The sequence below is a fragment of the Pan troglodytes genome, chromosome 20 (genome assembly GCF_028858775.2).
Source record: "Pan troglodytes isolate AG18354 chromosome 20, NHGRI_mPanTro3-v2.0_pri, whole genome shotgun sequence".
Classification (NCBI taxonomy): Eukaryota; Metazoa; Chordata; class Mammalia; order Primates; family Hominidae; genus Pan; species Pan troglodytes.
In genome coordinates, this window is record NC_072418.2 from 61353959 (window position 1) to 61375640 (window position 21682).

A 21682-nucleotide genomic window follows, 5' to 3' on the forward strand; every position below is an offset into this window, starting at 1 on the left:
GAGGTTCTGATCCCTGTGTGTGGAGAGATTGAGAATAGAATCCGGCACTATCACCGTAAGTTGAGGGAATGGCTTTTGTGGAGGTGGTCTCTTGAGTTTTTTCTGCCTCAGTGGGGATGGCAGGATGACAGAAAATAGCTCTAGTCAAGGTTGGCCTAATTTGTATTGGCCCCTGAGTCCTCCAGGGAAAGACTTGTAGCCTGGATGTCAGGCTTTTTTGTGGGTCCAGAGCTCACCTTGCGGAAGGGAATAGTTGGTGAGAGATCTTCTGTATGTTTATGGACATAAAAAGTTGGGTTCCTTGTTCCCAGGGAATGTTCCAGAACTTCCAGCATTGGTCAGAAGGAGCTGTTTCCAGATTCAGCTCAAAAGTCATATTCTCCAAAATCTGGAACATGGAGGTAAGTTATAGACTGACTGTAAGACCTATAGGGGCCTGTTGGGTAGAGTAATTTGAGTAGAGTAAGTGGGCATAGAAATACTGAGTGAAGTAGTATGGAGTGAAGTGTCTGATAAACAAGAGGATTTCAGCCAGTTCTAAAGAGGCATCCACAAATGTTCCAGCAACTGAGGTTTCCTGGGGTGAGGGCACCAGAACTTCTCAGCAATTGCAGACCTGTTATTTGTGTCAAGGTCACTGTCAGCAAATAATCTACAGACTTTCTGGATTCTCATATCCTCTCTGGGCTGTTCACCTCTCATGGCCATTATCCTGAGACTGAAAGATTCTATAGTCCTGGGTTGTGCCTTTTGCGACCCAGCCAGTGCTCCTGGTGTCTGGATGCTGTGGCCTTTGCAGTTGTCAAGTTTTTGCTGTCATAGTGTCAGGGCTTTCCCTCTGGGGCTCAAGGGAGACACGTAGGGTAACCAAAGTATGGATCCAGATCTTGCGGTTTATGGGACCTTTTCAGAGTCTTGCTGTATCACGCAGCCTGGAGTGTAGTGGTATGATCACGGCTCACTGCACCCTTGACTCCAGGGATTCAAGTGATCCTTCTACCTCAGCCTCCTGAGTAGCAGCGACTACAGTTACACACCACCACACTCAGCTAATTACAGAAAAAATCGTTTTAGGCTGGGCGTGGTGGCCCATGCATGTAATCCTAGCACTTTGGGAGGCCAAGGTGGGCAGATCACTTTAGGTCAGGAGTTTGAAACCAGCCTGGCCAACATGGTGAAACCCCACCTCTACTAAAAATACAAAAAAATTGGCTGGGTGCAGTGGCTCACGCCTGGAATCCCAGCACTTTGGGAGGCCAAGGCGGGTGGATCATGAGGTCAGGAGATCGAGACCATCCTAGCTAACATGGTGAAACCCCGTCTCTACTAAAAATACAAAAAAATTAGCCCGGCATGGTGACGGGCGCCTGTAGTCCCAGCTACTTGGGAGGCTGAGGCAGGAGAATTGCTTGAACTGGGGAGGCAGAGGTTGCAGTGAGCCAAGATCTCACCACTATTCTCCAGCCTGGGTGACAGAGCAAGAGTCTGTCTCAAAAAACAAAAAAAAAATTTGGGAGTAGGGGGTCAGGATTGGTGGCTCATGCCTGTAATGCCAGCACTCTGGGATACTGAGGTGGGAGGATTGCTTGAGCCGAGAAGTTCATGACCAGCCTGGGCAACATGGCAAGACCCCATCTCTTTAAATTTTTTTTTTTTTAAGAGACAAGGTTTTGCCATGTGCCCAGGCCGATCTTGAACTCTTGGGCTCAAGTGATCTTCCAGCCTCAGACTCCCAATGTGCTGGCGTTACAGGTGTGACACTGTTCCTGGCTTATACCCACTTTTATTTTATTTTATTTTTTTGAGATGGAGTCGCTCTGTTGTCCAGGTTGGAGTGCAGTGGTGTGATCTCAGCACACTGCAACCTCCGCCTCCCAGGGTCAAGTGATTCTCATACCTCAGTCTCCCGAGTAGCTGGGATTATAGGCACCTGCCAGCATGCCCGGCTAATTTGTATTTTTAGTAGAGACGGGGTTTCACCATGCTGGCCAGGCTGGTCTCGAACTCCTGACCTTGTGATCTGCCCACCTCAGCCTTTCAAAGTGCTGGGATTACCGGCGTGAGCCACTGCATCCAGCCTATATACCCACTTTTAAAGACATACGAGATGCTAAATGTTATTCAGAATGGGCTAGAAAATGGGTGGTAACTTCCAGCTGTTGCCATGCTAAGGGGCAGTAACTTCCGAGTGTTGCCAAGGCAGTGGCAAACTGCCATGGCAATGGCGGGCCTGTCTTACGGGGAAGTGCTTTCAGCGCCTTTTCCTGATTTCAGCATCTTCAACCTGCTCTGGAGTAGAGTCCCATCTGCCTCCTACCTCAGCTTCACAAAAATCCCTTGAAGGAGGAATTATCTTCATTTTCCATTGCTCCCCCACTTCCCCAGACTGGCTGCTGGATAGGATATTGATCACCTTGCTGCCTATAGAAATCTCAGTACTGCTTTTTTAGGGGGAACGGAAGCCAATCCAAATTGTAATTTTTTTTTTCTTTTGAGACGGAGTCTCCCCATCACCCAGGCTGGAGTGCAGTGGTGCAGTCTTGGCTCCCAGGTTCAAGTGATTCTCCTGCCTCAGCCTCCTGAGTAGCTGGGATTAACAGGTTCGCAGCACCATGCCCGGCTAATTTTTGTATTTTTAGTAGAGACGGCGTTTCACCATGTTGGTCAGGCTGGTCTCGAACCCCTGACCTCGTGATCTGCCCACCTCGGCCTCCCAAAGTGCTGTGATTACAGGCGTGAGCCACCGTGCCCAGCCATGTAATTTTAAAAATGTAATTTATAAGAGCATAAAATTATGAAATACTTAGAAATAAATTTGACAAAATTATGCAAGACTTGTACACTGAAAACTACAAAATGTTGCTGAGAGACTGATTGAAGAATACCTAAGTAAATGAGGACATTTACCATGTTCATGAACTGGAAGTCTCAATATTAGTATGTTAATCCTCCCCAAGTTGATTTGCAGATTCAATGCAGTCCCAATAAAAATGTCACTAGGTTTTGTTGTTGTTGTTTTTGACTCGCTCTGTAACCCAGGCTGGAGTGCAGTGGTGCAATCTTTTCTCACTGCAACCTCCGCGTCCCGGGTTCAAGCGATTCGCCTGCCTCAGCCCCCCAAGTAGCTGGGACTACAGGTGTGTGCCACCACGCCTGGCTAATTTTTGTATTTTTAGTAGAGACAGGGTTTGCTATGTTGGCTAGGCTGGTCTCAAACTCCTAACCTCAAGTAATCTGCCCCTCTTACCCTCCTAACATGCTGGGATTACAGGCATGAGCAGTTGATCAAATTCAACATCCCGTCATGGCAGAAACTCTCAACTAGGCATAGAAGGAACATACCTCAACATAATAATGGCCATATATGACAGACCCACAGCTAACATCTTACTGAATGGGGAAAGGCTGAAAGCTTTTTCTCTCAGAACTGGAACAAGACAAAGATGCCCACTTTCACCACTCCTATTCAACATAGTACTAGATGTCCTAGCCAGGCAAGAGAAAAGAAAAGGTATCCAAATTGGAGGAGACTAAGTAAGTTGTTCCTGTTTGCAGATGACATGATCTTATATTTAGAAAAACCTAGACCCCACCAAAAAAACTCTTAGGTCTGATAAAGAGATTCAGCAAGGTTTCGGGATACAATCAATGTACAAAAATCAGTAGTGTTTCTATACACCAGTAATGATCTAGCTGAAAAAGAAATCAAGAAGGCAATCCCATTTATGAGAGTTACCAAAATATACCTGGGAATAAATTTAACCAAGGAGGTGAAACACCTCTACAAGGAAAATTACAGAACATTGATAATAGAATTGAAGAGACCTTTGGATTCATCCTCACATTCTTCCTCTTCTGCCCACAAATAACCCCCTTCCAAAAAAAAATAAATGATACAAACAAATGGAAAAACATATGCTCATGGATTAGGAGAATTAATATATTTTGTTTTTGTTTGTTTTGAGACAGAGTCTCGCTCTGTTGCCCAGGCTGGAGTGCAATGGCACGATCTCGGCTCACTACAAGCTCCGCCTCCTGGGTTCACGCCATTCTTCTGCCTCAGCCTTCCCAGCAGCTGGGACTACAGGTGCACGCCACTATGCCCAGCTAATTTTTTGTATTTTTAGTAGAGACAGGGTTTCACCGTGTTAGCCAGGATGGTCTCGATCTCCTGACCTTGTGATCTGCCCTCCTCGGCCTCCCAAAGTGCTGGGATTACAAGCCTGAGCCACCGCGCCCGGCTGTTTTTTTTGAGACAGAGTCTTGCTCTGTCGCCCAGGCTGGAGTGCAGTGGTGCGATCTCGGCTCACTGCAAGCTCTGTCTCCCGGGGTTCTCGCCATTCTCCTGCCTCAGCCTCCAGAGTAGCTGGGACTGTTGGCATGTGCTACCACGCCTGGCTAATTTTTTGTATCTTTAGTAGAGACAGGTTTTCACCATGTTGGCCAGGCTGGTCTCAAACTCCTGACCTCGTGATCTGCCCAGCTTGGCCTCCCAAAGTGCTGGGATTGCAGGCATGAGGCACCGCGCCTGGCAGAAGAATTAATATTGTTAAAATGACCATAATGCCCAAAGCAAGCTACAGATTCAATGCAATCCCTATGAAGATATCAAATGCATTTTTTCCCCACAGAATTAGAAAAAGTTCTCAGAGCTTTGTAGAATCAAAAAAGAGCCCAAGTAGCCAAAGCAATCCTGAGCACAAAGAGCAAAGCTGGAAGCATCACACTACCTGACTTGAAAATATATTACAAGGCTATAGTGACCAAAAGAGTGTGGTATTGGTATAATAGTCACATAGACCACGGAAACATAATGGAGACCCAGAAATAAATCCAGGTATTTACAGCCAACTGATTTTCAACAAAGATGCCAATAACATACATTGGGAAAGGATACCCTCTTCAATAAATCCAAAAACTAGATATCCATATGAATGAAACTAGACCCCCATCTCTCACCGTATACAAAAACAACTCTAAATAAAGACTTAAACATATGACTCAAAACTGTAAAGCTACTAGAAAAACAAGGGGGTCGGGGCAGTGGCTCACACCTGTAATCCCAGCACTTTGGGAGGCCGAGGCGGATGGATCACCAGAGGTCAGGAGTTCGAGACCAGCTTGACCGACATGGTGAAACCTCATCTCTACTAAAAATACAAAAAAAAAAAAAAAAAAAAAAAATTAGCCAGGTGTGGTGGCGCATGGCTGTAATCTCAGCTACTTGGGAGGCTAAGGCAGGAGAATAGCTTGAACCCAGGAGGCGGAGGTTGCAGTGAGCTGAGATCGCACCATTGCACTCCAGCCTGGGCAACAAGAGTGAAACTCAGTCTCAAAAGAACAAAATAAAACAAACAACAACAACAACAACAAAGGAAAAGGAAAAGCACATGTTGGGAGAAAATATTTGCTAAATATATTTGACATCTTTTATCTCAAATATATAAATAACACTTACAACTCGATTATAAGTTAATAATCATCCGAAGTTTAAAATGGGCAAAAGATCTGAACAAATATGCTTTGAAAGAAGATATATGGTTATCAAATACACACTTGAAAAGTTGTTCAACGTCACTAGCCATTCAGGAAATGCAAATTTAAACTATGATGAGATACAACTACACATTTATTAGAATCGTTAAAATGAAAAAGACAAACATACAAATATATGGCAAGAATGTGGAGCAACTAGAACTCTCAGTGAGTTCTAATATAAGTGTTATAAATTTTTTTGAAAACAGTTTGACAGTTCTTAAAATGTTAAACATAAAAGCCGGGTATGGTGGAGTGCACCTGTAGTCCCAGCTACATTGGGCAGGAGGATCTTTTGAGCCCAAGAGTCCAAGTCCAGCCTGGGCAACATAGCCAGACCCTGTCTCAAAATAAAAACAAAAACAAAACAAAACAATTAAACATACACCTACCATATACCCCCAAAATTCCACTTCTAAGTATCTACCCAAGAGAATTCAAAGGATATATTAACACAAGGACTTGTACACAAATGTTTATAGCAGCTTCATTTGAGATAGTCAAAAGTTAGAAACAATTTGGCCAGGCACTGTGGCTCATGGCTGTAATCCCACTACTTTGGGAGGCCGAGGCGGGTGGATCACGAGGTCAGGAGTTTGAAACCAGCATTGCCAACGTAATGAAACCTGTCTCTACTAAAAATACAAAAAAAATCAGCCAGGCGTGGTGGTGCGCACCTGTAGTCCCAGCTACTCAGGAGGCTGAGGCAGGGGAATTGCTTGAACCCAGGAGGTGGAGCTTGCCGTGAGCCAAAATTGCGCCACTGCACTCCAGCCTGGGCGACAGAGCCAGACTCCATCTCAAAAAAAAAAAAAAAAAGATGGGGTCTTGCTCTATTGCCCAGGCTGGTCTTAAACTCCCAGGCTCAAGTGATCCTCCTGCCTTGGCCTACCAAAGTGCTGGGATTACAGGCATGAGCCATCACGCCCGACTGAACCTCTTTTCCTTATAAATTATCTAGACTTAGATTTTTCCTTCCTTCCTTCCTTCCTGTCTTCCCTCTTCCTTCCTTCCTTCTTTCTTTCCTTTTTTTTTTTTTTAGACAGAATTCTGCTCTTGTGGCCCAGGCTGGAGTGCAATGCCGTGATCTTGGCTCACTGCAACCTCTGCCTGCTGGGTTCAAGCAACTCTCCTACCTCAGCCTCCCGAGTAACTGGGATTACAGCCGCCACCACCACGCCTGGCTAATTTTTTGTATTTTTAGTAGAAATGCCGTTTCACCATGTTGGCCAGGCTGGTCTCAAACTCCCAACCTCAGGTGATCTGCCTGCCTGGGCCTCCCAAAGTGCTGGGATTACAGGCATGAGCCACCATGCCCAGCCTGAGATATTTCTTTATAGTAACACAAAAACAGCCTAACACAAAGGTCACATAGTAGGTAGGATTTAGTAAGAAAGAGAGCTGGGATTTCAAGGCCGGTGAACTGGGTCTAATGTTTCCACTGCTTTACTCACCTCTCCCTACCTCTAGATTTCCACCCTCCCATGTTGAAATCTCTTGGTTATAAATTTTCACGTGTACTTCTTTCTTAGATCACCTTCTTGAATCACAGTGGTGTCTATTTTCATATCCATTGAGGGTATAGTGATTCCTTGAGGGTTACAAGGTCTGCAGATCGATGAGTTCTTGGCATTTTGGAGAGGCCAGAGACTGGTAGCTCTGAGTCATTAGTTGTCAGGCCATGCCTCCCCATCAAACAATCGAAGCTTGGCTGACTTCTCTGAGTGCCAGAAGAAGGCTGGGGCTGGGGGTAGAGGATCTGGGTTTCACAACAGGCGAGTCTGGAAATGTCAAAATTGGGGTCCAAGGTGAGAGGATGGCGTGGTAGGACAACATTGTCTGCCATCTGTGTATAATGGCTGAAGCTCTGGTTAGTGGGTGTGGCCTAAGGAGAATGTAGTGATTCCCACTGTAGGTGTAAAGGGCTTCATATTGATGGAGAGTTTTCTGTGTTGTCAGAAGTTCTGGTGGACACTGTGAGACAGATTTCATGGATTTATAGATGAGACAGCTGAAGCTTGGGAGTCTGTGCCCCAGATCGCACAATTTATTAGCAGTAGGAGTCCACGTTGAGCCAAGCCAGAGAAGGTTACTGAGTGTTTTGGCACCCTTGGCCTTAATCTGCTGCTCTTCAGATTTCACAGCCCCCATGTTCCAGATAGTTCACTCAAAGCTTGGGAGTTGGAGATGAGGGAATCAACAGATGCTGACACTAGCATGAAGGAGAGGTATAGCTGATCTGGAGGTATGATTGGGAGAGGTTGAGAAGCCTTTCAAGGGTGTCCCTGATGTGGGAGGGCACAAGCAAAGGCCCAGGGGCAAGGAACTGCCCAGTAGATTCCAGAAGAGAACTACCATTGCATACAGCAGAGTGTACAATAACAGGGTAGTCAGTACACTGCATCAAGGGGCTGAAGGCAACTGCCTTTTGGTTTGAGCATAGTCTGAAAGCAGTGGAGCCACTGAATCCCACAAAAGCTGGTAACCTGGACAGCTCAAAAGTCACAGCCATCAGGACTTTGCCTGGAATATTCTGGCATTATTGGCAAACATCTATCTTCCCCTAACAGGTTGGCTACTGAGACCCAGTCGGAGATCAGAAGGCAGGTTCAGTAGAAACACATAGGACTCTACTCATGTATTAGGAATCTTTTTTTTTCCTTTTTTATTTTTATTTTTTATTATTTTTTTGAGACGGAGTTTCACTCTTGTTGCCCAGGCTGGAGTGCAATGGCGTGATCTCAGCTCACTGCAACCTCTGCCTCCCAGGCTTAAGCAATTCTCCTGCCTCCTGAGTAGCTGGGATTACACGCATGTGCCACCATGCCTGGCTTTTTTCTTTCTTTCTCTCTTTTTTTTTTAAAGTAGAGATGGGATTTCTCCATGTTGGTCAGGCTGGTCTCAAAGTCCCAACCTCAGGTGATCCACCTGCATTGGCCTCCCAAAGTGCTGGGATTACATGCGTGAGCTACCGCGCCCAGCCTTTTTTTTTTCCTGTTTTAGAGACAAGGTCTCATTCTGTTGCCCAGGCTGGAGTGCAGTGGTGCAAACATAGCTCACTGCAGTCTTGAACTCCTGGGATCCAGTGATCCTCCTGCCTCAAGTAGCTGGAAACAGGCATGCCACGATCATGCCCAGCACCATCTTATGAGATCTAATCTTGGCCACTCACACAGAGGATTGAGCTCTGATGACGTGTCTACCCTAACTTTATTTGCTTAGAAGGCTGAGCCCCATATGGCTCAGCTAACCTTTAATTCTGATCCCACATGTGTCTTACATATTGGAGACATTAGCATCTTCCATATTGGAGACATTACACTCAGGAAGGAAGGCCTGAGTAGGGTAGGGATCCCCCAGACACCTCACTGTGCTGGGGAGTATTTGAGAAGCCCTGCTGTAAACTTTGCTGACGGCAAAACTGTTGTAGCTTCTGCTCACAATGTGGTTATCATTGTCCGTCCCCTCAGGGGCTTCCAGGAGACGTGGCAGCTGCAGTGACCTCTGATCCATCATACAGTATGGATGGACACCACAGGCCAAAGATTCTCATGTCAGAGGATTTCCGGTTTTTTCTCCCCTAGGCCTCAGGAGGACCCAGGGAAATATCTAAAGCCAACCTATAGTTTTGGTGAACTGAGTTTGCATTGAAATGTTTTTGGAAATGATTTTCAACATTTATAAAATCACATGCCACATAGAAATCTGAATATTTGGCTCTTCTTGGAAAACCAGGAGATATGGGAAATCTGTACTGACTCCACCATATTGTCTCCCCACCCCTTAAGAGGGACAGACCTGCTTGGTGGCCACCAGAAGTGGAATTATGAAGGCCACGGCCATATGATTCTCAAGAAACCCTGGCTACTCACATAAGCCACTCCAGACCATGATTTCTGTCTTCTCTGTCTTGAGGTGCCTACCTGTGCAGTGATGGCCATGAGATGAACAGCCCAGGGAGTCCACAGGAAATCCACAAAACATTTATTTGAATTTCAGTTATGAGTGACACATAGGTCTGCATGTCCTGAGAAGTTCTGTACACCTTATCTCACTTGGCCATAGTCATTGGAAGTTTCTGATGTGCCTTTAGAACAGACATGTCCCCTCTTGTCTACCACAGTCTTCTCCACACTTAGAGTTTTTGTACCAATGATAGTTTCCACATAGCCCTGGCAGGTCTGAACCAGTTATACCTGCCTACTGAGTTCTATATTTCATGAGTCATGAGCCATGGGCAGGTACTGGGGGATGTAGCTGGTAAAGTGGGACATGCATTGGGAACAGAGGACCAAACTTTTGCTGTGGAGGTTCTCAAAGAAACTACCCCATTCTTCAGAGCTAGCTCTGGGCCCACAGGTGACCCTTGGTGTCCAGATCACAAGATTCAGTCCAAGCCTGTCAGTCTTTCACAGGAGGCCTTAGGGCAACAAGGTAAATTCAACCAAAACTGGACTGAGCACTCTTCCTGCCCATGCGGCTGTTTGAGACACTCAGTGCCCCCTTACAAAAGCTGTTCTTTTTATATTAGGATGAATTGTTTCAAACCACCTCACCAACTCTGATGCAGGTGGCTAAACATTAAGGCCTTTGTTATCTCAGAGAGAGACAGGCAGATCCAGGACTGGGTGATTGAGACTAAACAGATCATTCCTAAGTGTCACATGTAGATGCAAACAATGTCCACGAAGAGAAACCTTTTTTCTTTTTTTTTCTTTTTTTTTTATTTTAGATGGAGTCTCACACTGTCGCCCAGGCTGGAGTGCAGTGGCGCGATCTCGGCTCACTGCACACTCTGCCTCCCAGGTTCACACCATTCTCCTGCCTCAGCCTCCTAAGTAGCTGGGACTACAGGCACCCGCCACCACACCTGGCTAATTTTTTGTATTTTTAGTAGAGGTGGGTTTTCACCATGTTAGCCAGGATGGTCTCGATCTCCTGACCTCATGATCTGCCTGCCTCAGCTTCCCAAAGTGCTGGGATTATAGGCGTGAGCCACTGTGCCCGGCCAAGAAACCTTTTCTGGAAAGCTCCAGAAGACACCAGCTCAGATCTTAGCAAGAATTGTCATACCAAAATCTAAAGCCATCAGTGGGAAAGAAAATGAGGGTACTCAAAGCCTATGTAATTCTCTCTAGAGAATGGAAAAGGGAGTATAGTCTGCTTTCCCTTAGCACAGTGAGGGAGACTGATACATATCATGAGATCTTGCCAGGTGGCAGAGATGAGACAGTATGGCAGGCAGCTTTGGACATGGCTTCCAATGATCTCTGCCCTCTGGTATTCATGCTCTTGTGTAATGCTCTCCCCTTGACTGTGGGCTGGACCAAGTGACTTGCTTCTAACTAAATATAGCAAAGATGATGGGATCTCACTTCTGTTATTAGGTTACAAATGACTGACTTGTTGGTATTCTCCATTGCATGATCAGCTTGCAAGCTTTGATTGACAAGCTGCCATTTTGGAGAGGCCCATGTGGCAGAGAACTGGAGGAGGTCTCAGACCAACAGACGGGTCCTCAGTCCAGCAGCCCACAAAAAACTGAATGCTGCCAATTACGTGAGTTTGCTTGGAAGCAGAGCCTTCCCTAGTCAAGCCTTCAGATGACCACACCCCCAGCTGACATCTTGATGTTAGCCTTGTGAGAAACCCTAAAGAGGAGTCAGCTAGCTGCACCAAAGTTCCTGACCTATAGAGACTGTGAAATAGTGACTATTGTTTTAAGCCACTAGGTTTTGAGTAATTTGTTACACAGCAATAGGTAACTAATACAGATGGCTTCTGCAATAGCAGTAATACAGTGCCGCCTAAGATTCTGGGAGCTGTGGCTTTCCCACATTTGTTGCCCATAACTCTCTTGTGAATTCTCTGGTGATTTTTCTTAAAAGGGGGTGTCTATAGCTGAAGGCTTTCCCATTTTCACTGCATTTGTAATGCCTTTTTCCCATAGGTACTTTATATAGCTTTCTCACATAGGAGAGGTGACTGAAGACCATCCCACATTCCTTAGATGCAGGGGTTTTCTCTACTGTGAATTTTTTGGTTATAGATAAGAATTGATTTCTTCTTGAGGGTCTTTCTTCATACCAAGTATTTAAAGATCTCTCTTCAGTGTGGGTTCTTAGGTGGTTGAAGAGGGCAAAAGTCTTCATGTCTTCCCATAGCCACTGCTCTTGAAGGGCTTCTCCCTATCATGGCCTGCCCGGTGTTATCTGATGTTAGAGCTGTGTGGCAGCATCTTCTCACTCAGCTCTTCTTCATGGCTTCCCTGTGCCATGAGTACTCTGGTGATGGAGAAAGGAAGGCCTTTCCACATTCTCTTTTGAGCTTCTCATTATTCTGGTACTCCAGTGCTGGAAGGGGGTAGTTACCCTGGAAAGCCTTCACAAATGCCTGGCCCTTGAGTCCTCTCACTTATGAATTTTGCTGTGCATGAACTGAAAAGTGCTCTTACTGTGAGCCATGTCACATCTGAAAAGGTGGTCTTCACCATAAATGGTCTACTGTTGGTGAAGGTTTGATCCACTCCCTTGTGTGGGGTTTCTACCTGGAGTACACTGCCTAACGTTCAGCCAGGAGTACAATCTTTGGCAGGGCAAGGGTGCCATGGTCAGGGTGAGGAACGACCAGTCATGGAGTACTGGTCCTGTCACATATCCCACTGCTGAGCCTGTTAGGTGACATTCACATAGGCAGGGAGAACAGAGAGGGATCTAGGACAGATGCGGAAGCAGCAGTGGCTACTGAAACTGCTGTTCAGTGATGTGAGCCCAGGCCACCCTTCTTTTCTAGAGATGGGGCCTTGCTATGTTGCCCTGGATGGACTCAACCTCCTGGGCTCAAGAGATCCTCTTGCCTCAGCCTCTCAAGCAGCTAGGACTATAGGTGTGCACCACTGCACCTGGCCAGGCCTCTCCTTTATGGGGACTCCTGTTCACATCCCAGCCAATGCTCTCATGAGTACTTCCTTGTATGGGGGAGGTCAAAGAAACAGCAGCAGCTCACATGTGATGATGCTGAAATTACATGGTAAATAAGCTTTTTAAAATAGGTGCCGGCCAGGTGCGGTGGCTCATGCATGTAATCCCAGCACTTTGGGAGTCCAAGGCGGGCAGATCAGGAGGTCAGGAGATCGAGACCATCCTGGCTAACATGGTGAAAACCCGTCTCTACTAAAAATACAAAAAAATTAGCTGGGTGTGGTGGCGGGCAACTGTAGTCCCAGCTACTCGGGAGGCTGAGGCAGGACAATGGCGTGAGCCATTTAGGAGGTGGAGCTTGCCGTGAGCCAAAACCGCGCCACTGCACTCCAGCTTGGGCGACAGAGCAAGACTCCATATAAAAAAAAAAAGGTGCCAAACACCATATTCTACAAGGTTCTGGATCTCTAGCTCCTTCTAAAATACCAGCTCTGTCAACTGTGTTAAATGCCCCCATCTGCCTGTGCCCACTCTGTTGGCCAGCAAGACTGTGAAGGCATGAAGTGTGTGTTAGTGACCAGAAACCCTGGCCAGACTACAAAAACCACTTTCCTGGACATCAGGCTGTCACTTCTCTCAGCTCCCAGTTCCTACCCGGGGAGTGATGGGTGCCAAGATACAGTTTGAGAGAGGTGAAGTGAATGTACATGACATTGCATTTATCTGCTTTAACTGTGGCAAAAACTTTAACATGGCAAATACAAAGGTCTGTAGCTCTGGAGTTGTTCTGCACACCCTCACCCTGCACAGTCCCAGTTGATGGGGAACTATGGCTATTCCTTTGTCCATGATGGCATGTGCCCTAGTTCACCAGTCTACCCAAATCCCTGGTTATTACCTCACATCCAGTGTTTCTCTATGCACATAGAGTCCTCCATGGACCCCTCTAGGTCTTTGCCTTGGTGACCCTGTGACTATTTTAGTGTTGTAGATGAGTTTATTTTTCCTCTGGGTAAGCTCTGGGCCCTATGGTAACTGAAACATAGGCCACTATGTTCAATCCAGAGCCTTTCAGTCTTTCCCAGTCTTTCACATAGCAATGCAAAGTAGGCTACAACAGGACAGAGCAACTACCCGCTCTTCTACTGTGCCCTTAGGCAGATTTTGTGCCACCAAAAGGCACTCCCCACTCTATCCATTCATTTTCTCAACCTACCCCAACAGAACCCCTAAGATTAAAGGTGACCTGATCAATAAGGTCTTTATTATCACCAGTTAGTACAGGCAAGGTAGGTGATTCCAGTGGAGGGCGATTTGTGGCCTCAGTGGACACATCTTAGGGGTTAAACACAGACTTGACCACATCCACAAGGAATGTGCATCTTCCTGAGCTCAAATTAGATTTCCCTCAAGGCCCCTCAACCAGCATCGGTTCAGTTCACTGCCTAACCCTCTCAGAGGCAATGGGAATTAAACCATTCCATTGAGCTGAGCACAGTCCTGAATCCCTAGAGGACACAGGAAGGAAGGCTCAGGGTACTGTTTTCCCCATGCATGAGGACAGGACTGCTGCAAATTTTTGGATCCAGGCAAGATGGAAAGTGACTATGGCTTCTGCCTTATGCTGCATGGGTGAGATGGCCCTGCAAAGCTTCCTGGGCTGGTCAGAAACAGAGTAGCTTCTGAAGGCTTTTCCACATTAGCAGTACATGTAGGTAACTTTTCTGGTATGAGGATTCTGCTGCATGAAGTTTGACTTGGATGAAGATTTTCTCACAAAGACCACTTCCATAAGGCTCCACTCAGGTATGAATCTTTTTATGCTGTGCAAGGTTACAAAGATGGCTGAAGAGTTTCCCACACTGGCTACACTCATAAGTCCTTTCTCTGGTGTGAACTTTCTGGTGCCGAACAAGTGTAGATCTTTCACTAAAGGCTTTTCCACACTGGATGCACTCATAGGGCCTTTCTTGTGTGTGAACTCTCTGATGACGAACCAGGTGGGAGTTACTGCTAAAGGCTCTCCCACATTCACTGCATTCGTAAGGCCTTTCTCCAGTGTGAACTCTCCAGTGACAAATAAGGCTAGATTTTCGGCTAAAGAATTTCCCACATTCACTGCATTTATAAGGCTTTTCTCCAGTATGAACTTTCTGATGCTTAATGAGAATGGAGTTTTGGCTAAAGAATTTCCCACATTCATTGCACTCATAAGGCCTTTCTTTTGTGTGAACTCTCCAGTGTTCAATGAGAGTGGAGCTGTGAGCGAAGGCTTTCCCACACTCACTACACTCATAAGGCTTTTCTCCAGTGTGAATTCTCCAGTGCTGAATCAGGCTGGAGCTGCGGCTGAAGGATTTCCTACATTCGCTGCACTCATAAGGCCTTTGCCCAGTATGTACTTTCTGGTGCTGGATGAGGGTGGAGCTATTACCAAAGGCTTTACCACAATCACTGCATTCAAAAGGCCGTTCTCCAGTGTGAACTTTCTGATGTCGAAGGAGATGGGAGCTTTGGCTGAAGTCTCTTCCACATTCACTGCACTCAAAAGGCCGTTCTCCGGTGTGAACTTTCTGGTGCTGAGCAAGGTTGGAGTTATTGTTAAAAGCTCTTCCACATTCACTGCATTCATACGGTCTTTCTCCAGTGTGAACTCTCCAGTGCTGAATGAGAGCAGAGCTTCGGCTGAAGGATTTACCACATTGACTGCACTCATAAGGTCTTACCTGTGTGTGAACTTTCTGATGCCGAAGGAAATTGGAGCTTTGGCTGAAGGCTCTTCCACATTTCAGGCACTCAAAAGGCCTTTCTCCAGTGTGAACTTTCTCATGCCGAATGAGGTGTGATCTGTTACTGAAGGCTTTCCCACATTCACCGCACTCATAAGGTCTTTCTCCTGAGTGAATTCTCTGATGATGAACAAATGTGAGTTTGTGGTTGAAGGTTTTCCCACATGCAATGCACTCATAATATTTTACTTCAGTGTGAAATTTCTGGTGCTTCCTCAGCTTAGATGAGTGACTAAAGGCCTTCCCACACTCCTTACACACATGGGGTGTTTCCCCAGTGTGAAATTTTTTATTACCAAGGATTGATTTCTCCTCTAAGAAATTTCCACCTGTTGGGCATGTAAATGGTATCTCTTCAGAGTGAGTTCTCAGATGGTTGAGGAGAGTGGAGCTCTTCAGGAAGGCTTTTCCACAGTTGCTGCACTCGAAGAGTTTCTGTGTGGTACAGACTTCTGGAAGCTGCCCAAGATTGGAATATGGCTTCTGCCCACTGTCAACAGCTTGAAGCTGGAGGAGGTCACAGCTGCCCAGGATGACCTTCCCACCTTCCCTGCAAGTGAAGGGGTTCTCTGACAGGTGGACTTTAGAGCTCTTCATAAGTGCGTCCCTGTCCTTGTACCATCTAAAGGGCTTCCCTCCACTGTGCTCCTTCTGGTGCTGGTGAAGGTTTGCATTCAACCAAAAGTCTCTCCCACATGCTCCACATGTGTAGGGTTTCTCCTCAGACTGTGTTCCCTGATGCTCAGCCAGGTGCAAAATGTCTTTCAAGAATGGCCCACACATGTCACAGGAGTTAGCTTTCTTGGTGGAAGGATCTGCATTAGGGATCCTGACCTGTAACACTTCTACAGAAACATTCTGCTCGGGATGGGCCTCCTCACCCTCTACTCCACGCCAACAACCTGAAAGTAGAGAAATGCCAGTTAACTAAGAATTCCACTTGGTGGGAATGGATGACTTCATTAGAAATGTTACCCAGGAATTCACACCCAAGGAGAGGTCCCAGGGATTGCTGACAGGCCAACAGGGCCATCATCAGGGTGAAGAAGGGCCCATTACTATTGGCAGGATAGGGACCAGCCAAGCAACAGAATAAGGGAGACCTCACCAGGGGTAAGGACACAGAAATGGGTCAAAGGACTTAAATAGACATTTCTCTAAAAGATATATACACAAATGGCCAATAAGCATATGAAAAGAAGTTCAGCATCCTTAATCATGAGGAGTATGAAAACCAAAACCATAATGGGATACCACTTCACATCCACTAGCATAGCTATAATAAAAAAAAATAAATGACAACAAATGAAGTAGAAAAACTGGAGCACTTATACACTGCAGACAGGGATGTAAAATGGTGCAGCCAATTTGGAAAACAGTTTGGCAAGTCTGCTTCTACAGAGCTACACAAGAGAACTAAAAACATCCACACAAAAATGTGTACAGGACTGTTCATAGCAGAATTTTTTTAAAATTTGAGATGGGGTCTTGCTATGTTGCCCAGGTTGGTCTCAAACTCCTGGGCTCAAGTGATCCTCCTGCCTCAGCCTCCTGAGTAGCCGGATTATAGGCACCTCGCCCAGCTTCTATAGCAGCATTTTTTTCTAACACCTAAAAAATGGAAACAAGCCAAATGCTCATCCACTGATAAATGGATAAACAAACTGTATTCTTTCTATACACTGGAATATTTGGCTATAAAAAAGAATGAAATATTGATACATGCTACAACATTGATGAACTTCAAAAACATGCTAAGAGAAAGCCAGTCACAGAAAAACACATAGTATTCTATAAAATGTCTAGGAAACGTAAATCTATATAGTCAGAAAGTAGATTAGTGGTTGCCTAGGAGTGGAGGGGAAGGGATAAGGGAACATGCGGAGTGACAGCTAATGGGACTGCTAATGGGACCTACAGTTTCTCTTTAGGTGATGAAAACATGCTAAAATTACATTATAGCAATGATTATACCATGTGAAAACATATAGAAATCACTAAACTGTGTACTTTAAAAGGTGAATTGTATGGTTTATCTTAATAAAGCTGTTTTTAAAAAATATCTCACTGGGGGCTGGGCGTGGTGGCTCACGCCTGTAATCCCAGCACTTTGGGAGGCCGAGGTGGGTGGATCACGAGGTCAGGAGATTGAGACCATCCTGGCTAACATGGTGAAACCCCCTCTCTACTGAAAATACAAAAAAATTAGCTGGGTGTGGTGGCAGGCACCTGTAGTCCCAGCTACTTGGGAGGCTGAGGCAGGAGAATGGCGTGAACCTGGGAGGCAGAGCTTGCAGTAAGCTGACATCGCGCCACTGCACTCCAGCCTGGGGGACAGAGCAAGACTCCATCTCAAAAAAAAAAAAAAAAAAGGGAAAAAAAGTCTCATTGGGAAAGAGACAGAATCTGGGCATGGCCTCATACTGGGTAACCCGACCAGGGATTGGTGAAGCTCAGTGGGATCTGTTAGGCAGACTGGAGGTGTCTGATCCCCAACCTTTGCCTCCACAAGGCTCCTGGGCAACAGCTATTAGGAAAGCTCATGAGGCTGCTCAGAGAGAGACAGGGGAAGTACACACAGCAGAACCTCAGCACCCCAGCACCTACAACAGGAAACCTGAGAAGGAAGCAGTACCCATGATCTGGCTTTGGGATTAACAGAGCTTTCTATGGGGAAAAGACACAAGGCATAAGGTAGTCATCACCATGCTGAGACAGGGCATTACCAAGTGAGGTCACAAGCTCAAGGTTTTCCAGCATCACACTGTGGTACAGGTGCCTCTGGGCTGCATCAAGGAGCTCCCACTCCTCTTGGGAGAAATATACAGCCACATCTTCAAAGGTTACCATGCTCTTCAATGTGGGGACAGCTGAGCCACAGGGCCAAGAAGTATGCTGACAAAGAAACAAACAATTGGTCAAATGGAAATATGCAGGACCTTGCTGTGTGACTCAGAATCCTGATACATCTACCACTAACATCTCTTTTTCTTATGATCCTCTCAGTCCACCCACTACTCACCCATCCACAGCTTATCTTCTTCCTCAGGGCCCCCACCTAACATGCCCTGGAATTAATGGTGCCCCTCTCTCCTAGTAGTCCCACTGGCCACTGTATCCAGGCCAACCCAACCTAGAGGAACAATAGGCAGGTGGGCAGATGGATGCTGCCTCTTCCCTCCTGCTGGCCAATTTTCCTTGTGTCTTCTGGCTCATACCTCCCAAACATAAGAAAATTTGGGCTTCCCTTTCTTAAGCCTCTTGTACCAGGGCCATGGGCCCAATGGTTCACATTCTCTCACCTTTACATGTCACTCCTCAGACCATACAGTTCTTATATTTCCAACCCCTCCCTGTTCACACTGTAGGCATTCTCCCTAGCATCTCACCATGCACATGGCATACCTGACAGATGCAACCAGGATCCATTCCTGGTCCAAGCCAGCTACAGAGCTCCAAAAACCCCACTGCAAGAGGCAGTCATAGCCCCTCAAGTCAATGCCTCCCCTGCCTGCCCTGTTCCTTCAACCATCAGCTGCCCAGAACCATAAGCAGATCTCAAATATCTCTTCCCTCTGATATCTTTGCCTTTGTATGTGTTGTCTCCTCCCCAGTCATAGCTGTCCTTGCTCTTCCTAACACTCAAATCCAAGACCCACTGGCCCCCACCTTGGCTTGGGGACTCAGCTTAGGCTGACCCTTTCTGATCTTGCCACTCCACCAGCCTGACAAAAACCCCAGGACCCTATTTAAGAAGAGATAACATGCCCTGACCACAAGAAGGATGGCCGCAACAATGTAGTGAGCTGTAGAGAAGTAAATCAACCTAAACCAAAGCCCAACTCTCATCCTACTTTTGCCGCTATGCTTCACTGTTGTCCTAGACCTACTCTCTGCTCAGGAGGCTCAGCCACTATCTTGAACCCAACCCACAACTGCATGCAGTGTCCACACACAAGCATCCATCCCTTGGATGTTTCCAGCCTAAACCCGACATAATTTCATAATCACATGTTTAGTGGTCTACTTGGCACCTCAATTTGGTAGTGTCTGGGACATCTCAAATACAACATGGCCAAAATCCAACTCTTTATCTTCCCCCTGAAATCTACTCCTCACACCAACTTCCACATCTGAAAGATCTAAGGTCAATTTTTTTTTTTTTTTTTTTTTTGAGACAGAGTCTCGCTCTGTCACCCAGGTTGGAGTGCAGTGGCGCGATCTTGGCTCACTGCAAGCTCCGCCTCCCGGGTTCAAGCCATTCTCCTGCCTCAGCCTCCCGAGTAGCTGGGACTACAGGCACCCGCCACCACGCCTGACTAATTTTTTGTATTTTTAGTAAAGATGGGGTTTCACCGTGTTAGCCAGGATGGTCTCAATCTCCTGACCTAGTGATCCACCTGCCTCGGCCTCCCAAAGTGCTGGGATTACAGGCATGAGCCACCACGCCCGGCAATTTTTTTTTTTTAAGACAGAGTCTCGCTCTGTCACTCAGGCTGGAGCGCAGTGGCACGATCTCAGCTCAATGCAACCTCCATCTCCCAGATTCAAACAGTTCTTCTGCCTCAGTCTCCCAAGTTGCTGGGATTACAGGTGCACACTACCATGCCCTGGCTAATTTTTCTGTATTTTTAGTAGAGGTGGGGTTTCGCCACGTTGGCCAGGCTGGTCTTGAACTCCTGACCTCAAGTGATCTGGCTGCCTCGGCCTCCCAAAGTGCTGGGATTACAGGTGTGAGCCACTGCGCTCAGCCTTAGGTCAATCTTAACATTTCACTTTCTTTCACTGTCCCACATCAGGTAATCCATGGCCCAGTTTGGGCAGATTCAGAAGCCAACCATCTGTCCTACCTCCACGGGCACCCTTCTGTCCAGCTACCCAAAGCACACATCTGGACCACATCTGTCAGCTCCTCACTGGCCTTCCTGCTCCACCATCACCATCCCTCCAGTCTGCTGCCCACTAGGCATCCCTAGGGCGTCTGTTAAGACTGGAGTCAGAGCACCTACTTCCTCTACTCCAAACCTTCCATGGCTCCCACCACCATCAGAATAGAGGTCCAGCTCCTCAGGCTGCCATTCCAGGCCTAACTATTGGTTTCCCTGCCCTGTTTCCACCAGACTAAATGGAGACCTGCAGTCCCCAGAATACTTCCCATTTCATCACCACTAAACAAGGTACACATGCTGGTCACTGTCCCTGGGACAGCCTTCCAGATCTCGTTCCACAGGATTCCAGAAATGGGAATCCCTCGATATAACCCCTTGCCTGGATTCAGGATGGTAAGGGTAAGTGACTCCCAGGGCAGGGCCCAGGACCCACGTGTGAGGACAGGACATGATCAAGAGTCCGAGGACACCAACATCCCCTCTATCTGGGCTTCAGGATCCTGAGGGCCGGAATCCCAGCGGGTGAGGGCCTGGGGCACACTCCACTCACCTGCGCCGGGCCCATCAGCAACGCTGGCAACCCCATTAGAACCTGTGGGCTGGGCAGGGCCATAACAGGAGGCGCCAGGGCTAGCCCTGCCGCTGGGCCGAACCCTCACACTTCCGCTGGGTGACGGTCGCACTCAGGACCTGTCTTCCCTAATGCAAAATGCGCGCAAGGCCTCTGGGCACCGCAGGGACGAAGGCTGGGTATGGAGACCCTGGAGACGCGTGGCGCTGGCTCCACTTTCGGGAACACCTTGGCTCATAAAAGCAGAGTAATTAGCCGGGCACTATGGTGCGTGTGAAGGCGCGGTGACGGTCCCTGGACCCACTCCCGTGCCCTGGTCTGGCTCCAGAGGCCTGCTGTAGCCCAACCCACCAGCAGCAAAATGAGGACCGCAATGGTGGCGCCGGAAGTCCCGCCTCTCAATGACAGCTCGGACTTGCCAGTGGTCCGAGCTTTCATTGGCTCAAGGATCCCCGCCGTCTATGACGCTATTTCCCTATGCCCGTCACGCTACCGCTAGGTCGTTGCCAAGGTGATTGAGGAATGGCGTTTATTGCGCGCTGCTCACGCAACGCAAACTACATTATCCAGAAGGACCCTCGCGGTGCCTCAGGGCTGGCCATTGGCAGCCCAGGAGACAGGCACTTCCGGGCGGAGTGTAAGACGCTGGCCAATCGCAGCCTGGAAGCGGGACTTCTGTCGTCGTCCTCGGACCATCACTTTGGCATTTCTCGATTTTGTCTGCTTCCGAAGGGACCGCGTTGTCAGGCGAGGGACGGAATCTTGGAGGCTCCCTGGGCCCATGGAAACAGGAGCGAGGAAGGCACGAGAGTCAGGGAAGTTCCGCCTTCTTGACACAAGCGCCCCCACCGCGGCGAATATCGCCCCTGAGCCCCAGTGTTCGCCCCCACCCAACACCGCACCCCCCTCCCCCACCCCGGGCCTTAGATAAAGCCGGCCCAGTGGGACCCTCAGGTTGCACCGCGCGGAGGTGTCCGC

At 47.4% G+C, this 21682-nt stretch overlaps 1 protein-coding gene across 1 annotated transcript; it reads right to left on the reverse strand.

The window, feature by feature from the left end:
* Nucleotides 1-13697: 13697 nt before the first annotated feature.
* ZNF132 (zinc finger protein 132) lies at nucleotides 13698-21115 on the reverse strand. Its single transcript, XM_003316768.7, has 3 exons — nucleotides 20684-21115; nucleotides 17971-18139; nucleotides 13698-16146 (listed from the first exon to the last, which is right to left on the reverse strand). Exons 1-3 carry the CDS (start codon nucleotides 20744-20746, stop codon nucleotides 14258-14260), a joined length of 2121 nt encoding a protein of 706 aa, XP_003316816.2. The 5' UTR covers nucleotides 20747-21115; the 3' UTR covers nucleotides 13698-14257.
* Between the last annotated feature and the right edge of the window lie 567 nt (nucleotides 21116-21682).

Coding starts and splice junctions, on each gene's coding strand:
- ZNF132 (XM_003316768.7), bottom strand. CDS start 20,746: ATGGCCCTGCCCAGCCCACAGGTTCTAATGGGGTTGCCAGCGTTGCTG. Junction 18,140..20,683: donor TGCTGATGGGCCCGGCGCAG/GTGAGTGGAGTG, acceptor TTTCTTTGTCAG/CATACTTCTTGGCCCTGTGG. Junction 16,147..17,970: donor TGAGCTTGTGACCTCACTTG/GTAATGCCCTGT, acceptor CTCTACTTTCAG/GTTGTTGGCGTGGAGTAGAG.